At 35.5% G+C, this 10,401-nt stretch overlaps 1 protein-coding gene across 1 annotated transcript; it reads right to left on the bottom strand.

Moving 5' to 3' along the window:
- LOC101890158 (uncharacterized) lies at window positions 1-9,843 on the bottom strand. Its single transcript, XM_020037875.2, has 5 exons — window positions 8,610-9,843; window positions 1,263-1,489; window positions 832-1,201; window positions 542-768; window positions 1-475 (listed from the first exon to the last, which is right to left on the bottom strand). Exons 1-5 carry the CDS (start codon window positions 9,366-9,368, stop codon window positions 250-252), a joined length of 1,809 nt encoding a protein of 602 aa, XP_019893434.2. The 5' UTR covers window positions 9,369-9,843; the 3' UTR covers window positions 1-249.
- Window positions 9,844-10,401: the final 558 nt, after the last annotated feature.

Here is a 10,401-nt window from a genome sequence, read left to right as displayed (position 1 = left end):
TTCATAAAATAGTAAATCTTTCGATTCTTATACTTTAGAATTATCGAAAAAAAAGAAAAATATATTTAAATATGTATTAAACAATATATTTTTACAAAAAGTGTATAATTCGATTATATAGGAATATTGTAGGAATATATATGTTTTAATTTGTAATTAAATTACAAATACTTTTATAGAATACGTATACAAATACTTATGAAATCAGTACAAATCTCCTGCGAGTGCAAGATCTTAAGGTAATACTTCTTAGGATATGCTTGACTTTTTCGTTTTAAGCAAACTCGAAAAGAATCCAGGTTTTTTATTCGAAATGGAATGTTCATTTGTTGCAGCTGATGGTAATGGCCGATTGTCATGCGAAGAGTCTTTTTTGGTAGTTTTAAAGCCACCCAGAGGTGGTACTTGAGTCTTATATTGACCCATAACATTGCCAGGTGGATTGTAGTTACAAACAATAAAGGTCATATTGTCACTGGAAAAGAGATAGTGATTTAAATATTAATTATTATTTAATAAAGGAATGCTATTTATGTCTTACACTTTGGCTTTTCCCACACCCACTTCTGTTGTGTCCAACCACACAACTTGTGTAAAATGTCCCGTTGCCGGACTAAAGCCTGGTCTACTATATTTATATTTCTTGATTTCATCATACCAGGCCTTAACGGCATCTTCGGCTGTTGGATCCCGATTTATAAGTTGATAGATATTTTCTCCATAGTCGTTGGCCGGACGATGATACATGCTGCGTGTTTTGGTCAGATGCTGCAAAACGAAGACATCCTTGAAATTAATAACAAAAATATTTGTCGAACCACAACAACTTACAATTGCCCAGTCATTTGCCAAATTGCATAGATTTCTATTGAGCACTAATGGCTCACAACCATGTAAAGCTCTGCGTTTATTGTGCTCCTCAAGACATTCCAATTCAAAGTTAGACCATTTGCCTTGCTTGCCGATGGCAATTTTCTTGAAGGCCTGTGATGTACTTGGTTTATTGTCGTTTTCGCTTTTAGGCGGTTGTAGCTTTATTTGTCTTTCCGTCTTTGTAACATTTTCTGGCGTGGACTTTATTATCAGCCTTGAAGGTTGTGGCTTTGGTTGTCTGCCTTTGGGACGTAGCACATTGTCTTCGAATTTGCCCAAAACATTGCCAGGTGGATCGTAGTTACAAACCACCCACGTACGTTGATTTCTAAATGAAGATACATGAGATAATGAGATTTCAGAGCGAATATAAAATGCAAGTTACTCACTTCTTGACCACGCCAACTCCCAGCTGGCTACTTTCCTGCCACACCACTTGACTAAAGTGACCCGTATTGCCAGAGAAACCAGGATTTTTATAATCATAATATTCCATTTCATCGTACCATGACTGGACAGCATCTTCCACGCTATACGAGGAGCCGGTACCCAATGCTAAATTTTCACCGTATTTATTTCTTTCACGATGTTTGAATTTATTCTTCTTTGCCAAGTGCTAAAATAAACATTTGAAATATTATTGAGTTATGTTGTCGTCATCAAAAATCTGTTTCGAATATTTAAAAAAAGAAAACAATAATTTTGATAAAAACTTTCTCTCAAGCTATGTGATTATGTTTTGTGACTGAATAGGTCGATTTGATTAGTGAAATAATATAAATTCTAATATCATTGTTTTTTATTAATAGTTGGAATTACAACATTGCGTTTTCATAAATATTACGTTGATGCAAAAAAAAAAAAAAAAAAAAAAAAAATCAATTGAGGGCTTTCCACTAGATGCGTTGACTATACATAAAATCCATGTGGTTTCATTTTGAAAATAATCATTGGATTTTTTAAAACAGGTAAGTTTAGCCGGGCCGTACTTTTTATACCCTCCACCATTTGGAGGAAAAAAAGTTAAAACATTTCAAAATAATTCTGTAGGAAAACACCGTTCAAATGAAAACCGTTATATGTGGGCCATACGAAGACGTGGTCCTGCATAAGTAATTTGTGTTACAGGGTGTCGTAACAGTTACGGGAACAACTCTAGTTTAGTAAAAACTCTTCGATTTTTTCGAAAATTTTTCCAGAGGTAGGTATTTTTACCCTGATCCCGGGAAACTATTTTTTTCTTGGGAGACGGACTCGAGAACCCAGATTTTTGACCCGAAAGTCCGGGATCAAGACCCCGCATGGACTCGGATCCACTTATCCGATATAGACAATATGGGTATCGATTGAAAGCTTATGGAAATATCTATCCAACAATTGGTCAAATCAAAGGGGTAAGTTGTCATGGTTCGGAAGTTATAGTCAAATTATCGATTTTTTGGTCCCGGATTTTTTATGAAACCCCCAAAAAGTCAAAAAAAGGCCCATTATGGGGGTCAACAAAATTGTTTCCAAATTATAGCTGACACTCTTACCTTTCCAAAATGCTACAATTTGTGCTAATACCTTTTTCGGGTCCTGAGATATGGGTCTTTCCATCCGCATAATCCGATTCTAACCTGTTCCTGTGACCACTTGTTGGATAGGTATTTTCATAAGCTTTCCAACGATATCTATATTGTCTATATAGGATAATTGGATCCGGGTCTAGTCGGACTTTCGGGTCTGGGGTCCCAGGTCCGTCCCCCAAGAAAAAAAAAAGTTTCCCGGGATCAGGGTAAAAATACCTACCACTAGAAAAAATGTCGAAAAAATTGAGGAGTTTTTACTAAATTAGAGTTAAGCCCAGTTCCGAACTTTATATACGTCATTAATGTACTCACAAGGAACTCCTTTTGTGGATTTTAAGAAAATTCCATTGAAAAATGTGACTAAAATATATATATATATATATATATATATATATATATATATATATATATATATATATATATATATGGGTCTACAATTATTGTTTCGATGAGTTACAAACGGAATGACGAACTTAATATACCCTCCATACTATGTATGGTGGCAGGTAAGTTCAGCCGGGCCGAACTTTTTATACTCTCCACCATTTGGAAGAAAAAAACTTGAAACGTTTCAAAATAATTCTGTAGGACAATACCATTCAAATGGTATGATAAATAGTCTTAGAATTTTACGGTGATCAAGAATATATATACTTGTTGGGTCTACAATTATTATTTCGATGAGTTAAAACGGAATGATGAACATGATATACCCTCCATACTATGTATGGTATAGGGTATAAAAAATATATCGGAGCAGAGTTCCACAAAATGAAAACGTAATTCCCGAAATTCACTATGTACATTTGGGCTGATATAAGTCATTATTAGCTCAATAAGCCTGAAACCGGATGAAGGATGAAAGGTATTTCTAAGCTCTATTATATCATTGTTGTCGAATGAATATTACGAATGTTGGGGACTTAAACACCACATCGGATGAAACATATTTTTGAGGGCTATAGCTATATCTGAACCTATTTCCTACAAATTTGATGTATTTGTTTCTAGGCTGAATTCGGTTGGATGAGCCAAAATTCAGGTCATTTGGACTGATATTGGCTATTTGCTGTACAATTAACCCAAAATCGGTTTAAGATATATGGAAGCTATATCTAAATCTGATCCGATTATTACCAATTTAAATAGGGTTCGTCCTTGGGACAAACAAATATTGTTTGGAAAATTCCATCTTTAAAAATACGAAAACGTGGACCTCTACTGCTAAAATACCATAGGGAGTAATACCCAATGCGAGCTCCAAATTCCAATTTTGAAGCAATTCCGGTGAGAAGTGTAACACAAATCATCAAAGTAGGGAATATCTAGAGGTACCGTTACACGGAGACTATGCCAAAAGTTGGATATAGGATTTTTCCTACATACTGGGAACACAAACTACAATTTACAGCGTATTCGGGTCAAAATTGTGACTAAAACAACCAAATTACCTTAGATCTACCCGTACCAAAACGTGGATCCATATGGCTCATTTTCAATACCAAAAATTCTACGGTGCTAAAATACATCTGAGTCAAATTTTATTAACCCTCCACCATACAATGGAGGGCATATTAAATATGTCATTCCGTTTGCAACACCTTGAAATATTCGTCGGTGACCACAAAAGGTATATAAATTAATGATCAGAAAAAATTATAAGGTGATGTTCGTCTGTCCTCCCGATTTTCGGTATTTTAAAGGTGCATGCCACAATTCCCAACTAAATCAATTGAAACTTGACCTTTGGGGTTCTTGGTAGGGCTGTTCTCTACTTACAAAGAAAAACAAGTAAGCAAAGGCTATAGTCGTGCTGGGCCGACAATGTGATACCCTACAACACTACAATATGTTAGAAGAACCCTTATTTCCAAGCCCATTTTGGAAGATTTCGCTTTTGAAATTTTGTCATGGAGCACTGCCCGGATATTGCTCTTTCCATTTTGACCAGGGACATTTGAGCCCCTTAACCTCACCTCCATTCTAAATTTCATGAAGATCGGACCATAATTGCGACCTGTAGAGTGATTACAAATTAACATGGACAGACGGACGGACATACATAGCTAGATCGACTCAGCTCGGCGAGATAGGAAGATCCATATATACTTTCCTATGTGGGAAACCAATATTTCGAGGTGTTACATAATTTTTGGCCCAATCAAACTTATAATACCCCCAACACATAGTGTTGTAGGGTATAAAAATCGTTACAGCCCCCCATATAACGGTACCTCCCGATTTTCGGTTTCTGCCACAATTTCCACCCAAATAAGCTGATACTTGACATTTGGGGTTCTCTTTGCGGAAAATATTCGATTAACTTCCACTAATTGATATGGCACCCATATAGCGGTACCTCACGATTTTCGGCATTTTGAAGGTTTCTGGCACGATTTCCAACCAAATTGGCTAAAACTTGACATTTGGGGTTCTTTTAAGGTATGTTCTCTTCTTGCGAAATATATTCGATTCAGGGGCTGGATTCTTGTTCTATGAAAATATGAAATGAAAAATATTTCCTTTAAAAATGTTTTCATTTGACATTTCATTCCTTTATAAAATTTTTCATTTAACATTTTCATAGAACGAGAATTGAGGCCCAGGTCTACTAATTGGTATAGGCCCCATATACCGGTATTTTCCGATTTTCGGTATTTTAAAGGTTTCTATACCCTCAGCCATATGGCAAAATATCATTTGATACGGCCAAAACTTGCTTCATCCTTGGACCAAATCGGTTTCAGGTCAGGCGCGAAAATGGACAATATTTTAACAACAGATTTAATAATTATAACATAAAACAAAATATATTTGAATAATCAAACATAGGCTGAGGGTATACATCTGTCGGCAAAACCGACTGATACTATTTTACTTGTTTCTAATTGAAATGGGTTTTTGGCATATCTCGTTTATAAAGAAAAAAAAAAAATAGATTTTTAGTATTTTTAACTACAACTTTTAATTAATATTTCCCATGATGGAGAGTATCAAAAGTTCTCCAAAGCATTTTTACAAGTTTACTAGCTAAATAATCCACAGTCCATCTTACTATATCTCCAACGAATATATTGCCAGGTGTACATCGAATTTGTCTGAACTAATGGCTATTAAAAATTAATATTTATTTCTTTAATTCATTCGAATAAGGCAATTGATGCCATTTCTGTTGAAAACAGATACAAATATTTTTTTTTTTGGTAATTTGAAACGTGTGTCTGCTTTTAATTGTATAGTGTGTCAATGAACAATTTATGTTCATGTACACCGCAGTGGGGTGCCAAAATTTCAATAAAAACAAAACATAATAACAATTAAAGTAACATTTGAATATTGATCCGTGATGATAGCTATATTCGAAATTTATACGTGTTGCAGATATAAGGCCGGTTAATATTTATCAGATTTACCTTGTGAACTTAATTTGATAACAGAAAAAAAATAATGAAATGAGTGAGTGGTTTACTCAATATAAATAACATGCAGTTCTTTTCAAAATATCAGTGGTTTAATTCAATAAAAAGGCCTTACTGTAAATATTTATAAGAATGCTAATGAGATTAAAAAAACCCAATACTAGAACCACTACATGCTGATACATATGTCGATGTAAAATAATCTGTAATGACGAAGCAAAAATAGCAAAAGTAGCCATTTAATTTCACAGGCATAAAAACTGAAAAAATGTAATTTATTTTCTTAATCAAAGAAACTTGAGTTCAGTAGTCAAAACTTTGCTATAATGTTGAATTATCTATAAAAACAAGTTTGCCCGACAGATGTGTACCCTCAGCCTATGTTCGATAATTTAAATATATTTTGACTTCTGTTATGATTATTCAAATTTTTGACCCTATATGGAATACGTTCCGAAGGAATGCGTCAATATAAATAAAAAAAATAAATGTATTATATAAATATTGCGATGTGTCAAGTTTAGTCTACATTGGTTACTTCCTTCACTATATATGTGATAATTTTTAGAAAACGTTAAAATGTCCGTCAGTTACCAGATATAGTCGACCGAAGTGTTATATTTTCATACTTCATCTAATACAATGAGAATATTGGTATGTGGAAAATTACAAGAAAATCGAACATTTATATCCAATTTGATGAGAAATCATAAATACCATATTCACCACAGGTTGAGAGAAATTTTTAGACATAGCAAGTTGTAAAGAATCGCTGACTTGTTTCGCAAGTTATGACAGATAAACGTATTGAAAATTGTGACCCTTTGTGGGTGAGGTACCAGAGTGGGTTCGCAGATATATATCATCTTTTTAATAGATCTTGTGTTAGCAGGAGAGTTGGATGTTTATTTAGCTTTCTTTGTGCGTTTTGTTTTTGAAAATTATGAACCCTATGTGGGGGAAGTACCACAAGAAAAGTCCGATATCTACAATATTTATAACAGATTTTGTGTGAATAGAAATATTGAGATGTGCCAAGTCTGAATGGAATCGGATGTTAATTTCGCGGCTTATGAGCATCATGGGTATTCAAAATGTTGACCCTATGTGGGGGAGGTACCAGAAGGAGTGGACCGATATATCCCATCTTCACCGCAAATCTTGTGTTAGTAGAGATAATGGGATGTGTGAAATATGAAGAGAACCGGATGCTTGTTTTGGATTTTATAATCATTTTGGTTATTCAAAAATTTGACCCTTTGTGGGTAAGATACAAGAAGGAATGGTCCGATCTCAACCACCATTATAACAGATCTTGTGTTGATGGAAAAATTGAGATATACCAAGTCTAAATGGCATCGGATGTTAATTTCGCGTTTTTGAGCTTCATGGATATTTGCGGGGGAGGAACCATAATTTATATCAATGTATAATTTGAAGACAATCGGATTCTTAATCAAATTTTATAAGAATTACAATTATTAACCAGTAAAGAAAGCCTTAAAGTCGGGCGGGGCCGACTTTATGATAACCTACACCACTATATTAAATTAAAAGTTTTTATGGGAGAATTCAATCATACACGCTATGATTATAGTTCAAAGGACTAAATATGCCGATGCATTTGTATCTTTTAAATTCGGACTTGTATTGCCCATTTGGTGCACAATTAATTTGAAATCGGATAAAGATATATATATGGGAGCTATATCAAATGTGAACCGATCTCGATAAAATTTGGCAAAGATATTTCTGAGCTGTATTTGATATATTTCCCTGAATATCGTTGTTACGGAGTGCATATTACGGCTGTGGGTAACAAATACAACAAATCGGATGAACAGTATATATATGGAAGCTATAGCTATATCTGAACCGATCTTCACCAAATTCGACATACTAACTTCTAGACTAAATTCGATCCTAAGTGCCAAATTCCATCCCATTTGGACAAATATTAGACGTTTGGTGCACAATATAAGGTAAATCGGACGAAGTTATATATGGGAGCTATATCCAAATCTGAACCGATCTCGACAAAATTTGGCACATGTATTTCTGGGCTGCATTTGATATATCTCCCCAAATATTGTTGTAACAGAGTGCATACTACGACTGCGAAGGACAAAAATAACAAATCGGATGAACAATATATATGGGAGCTATAGCTATATCTGAACCGATTTCGATCAAATTTGGCATACTTATTTTCAGGCCTAATTTGGTTGTATGTGCAAAATTTCATACTATTCGGGCTGATATTACACGTTTGATGCACAATAAAAGGCAAATCGGACGAAGATATATATGGGAGCTATATCTAAATTTTGACCGGTTATCTCCAATTTCAATAGGGTTCGTCCTTGGGCCAAACAAATGTTGTTTGGATAATAAATGCGACCTGCATTTTGTTCACAAGAATACATGGACAGACGGACGGACGGACTGACATGCATAAATCAACTCAGAAAGTGATTCTATGCAGATCATCAAAAGGAACTATGGGTCTATCTCGTTTCCTTTTGCCTGTTACAAACAAATGCACAAAGACATAATACCCTGACCACCTTGTGGTGTAGGGTATAAAAAGTGTGAAAAAGGGCTACTTTTTGATATAAACTTTCAAAACGCCGACAATTTCAAAACTCCCGAATTTCCCCCCTAATTATTAAAAGAAAAAATGAATTTTGTCGCACAGTGTAATGAATCAACCAGCCTTATCTTTGCCTGTCATAATTTTACTTACTTTAGCCCATTCCATGGCGTAACGCGACATCTCTTTATTCAATGTCAATGGTTTGACACCGTGCAGTGCACGCAAACGGTTATGCATATCTAAACAAATTTGTTGCAAAATTTCCGCATCCTCGGCATTTTCCTGCACCACTTCTTCTTGCACCGTCGTTGACCTTTTCTTTCGAATCAAAATAGCTTTGAGATTAAAGAATTTTCGTTTTGAAGCTTTAGGTGATGGCGGTATGGGATCCACTGTTGTGCGGTATACACGTTCATTGTTGTTTGATGCTGATGGTCCCGGTTCGCCGCCAATAACTATAGTCTTTGGTGTTGTTGTTGTTTTATTTATCACATTTGAGGAATAGGTAGTTTTTACCACGGTTACAGTGTTGCCACTTTTCTTAACTTTGGTCTTGGTAAATGGTGTGGATGAGGAGGAGGAGGACGTGGCCCCTTCATTTGTTTCGATGAAAGGAGAGATTTCCGGTGTCTTTGGCGTTGCGATTTCAAAGGTGCCTCGAGCCAAACGTGTGTTGTGGGTTTGATTTACAACACGTGTGATCTTCGTTACTGTTACGGTATTTCCGCTTTTCGAGGTTTTCACCTTTGTTTCGGTTAAAGGTGCCGATTCATTGTTGTTGGGAGCAGCTTTAATGTCTTCCTGAGAATCTAGATTTAGTGGTGCCAATTCTAGAGTACATTGCATTGGCCGGCCATACTGCTCCTTGGCATCACTGGTTTGTTTCGAAACACAGGAAAAACAAGCCATTGTGCTTCCTCCCTATAATGCCCACACTGCGGTGTAACGGAAGCTCGCGAACGTGACTTTTTCAATTGAATTGAATATTTATTTAATTAATTTCGAGTGAGGAGAATTGATGTTGTTGTTTTGTTTCGTTTTTGCCATTAATTTTCGTTCATTTTATTCGATTGAGACCGGCGCGAATTTTGTGTTTTTTGCTCTGGCCTGCGTTCCGGTCCGACTCTTCTTTGTTACTATTTGAGCGTTATTTTATTTCTATCGTTTCGACGTTGACGATCGCCTCGGCCGTTATGACTGGTAAAGCTACGGCTTGAGTGCGTGTGTCCCACCCCAGACAGAGTTGAAAATAAAAAGAGCAAAGAATAGTGACGGAGTGGAGAATAATGACTGTCTTTGGTGGTTAGCCGGTGGCATTACTCACCGAACCTTTTTGTTTAATATTGATAAGAATTGAGTTGGCGCTGGGGGGTTTTCGAATATTTTTGTTCTTCGGTTGTTGCTTTTGTTTTATTTCATTTAATATAAAAATTAACCACAATGCACAGCGTTGTTATGGTCCATTTCAGGCAGTGAAACCGAATGAGTGTAAGAATTTTTCAAGTTCACACAAAACAAATTCGACAAAGACAGATGTGCGGCGAACATGTTTTGTGTTTCTTTTGGGCATGTCCAGAGAATAAAAAGCTCCCTCCCAAAAAAGAACATGCCATAAACATTTGGAGAAGAGCAAATCAAAACAAATGCTCAATGCTTAACCCTCACAAAAAAGAGAATAGTGGAGTAATAGAGTCTCTGAGGACCCAAAGATAGCTAGAATGAATCGATAAATCTATATATTCTATTAATTTTAATGAGTTCACAATGGCTCCTGACATTGGAGAGAGATTCCAAGAACGGAAGTCTTGAATTTTTCATTTCGACGATAGCGAAAATGCCAACGAAAATTTCATGATGTTGGGTAAAACATAACTCTATAAATAAAGGTATTTTATAGACTGGAAATAGCACAGGGAATTTCTTAACTATTAAGACTAACATA

The sequence above is a fragment of the Musca domestica genome, unplaced genomic scaffold (assembly GCF_030504385.1).
Source record: "Musca domestica strain aabys unplaced genomic scaffold, Musca_domestica.polishedcontigs.V.1.1 3, whole genome shotgun sequence".
Classification (NCBI taxonomy): Eukaryota; Metazoa; Arthropoda; class Insecta; order Diptera; family Muscidae; genus Musca; species Musca domestica.
The sequence above is the reverse complement of the archived record's forward strand: the minus strand, read 5'-3'. Positions and strand labels throughout refer to the sequence as shown.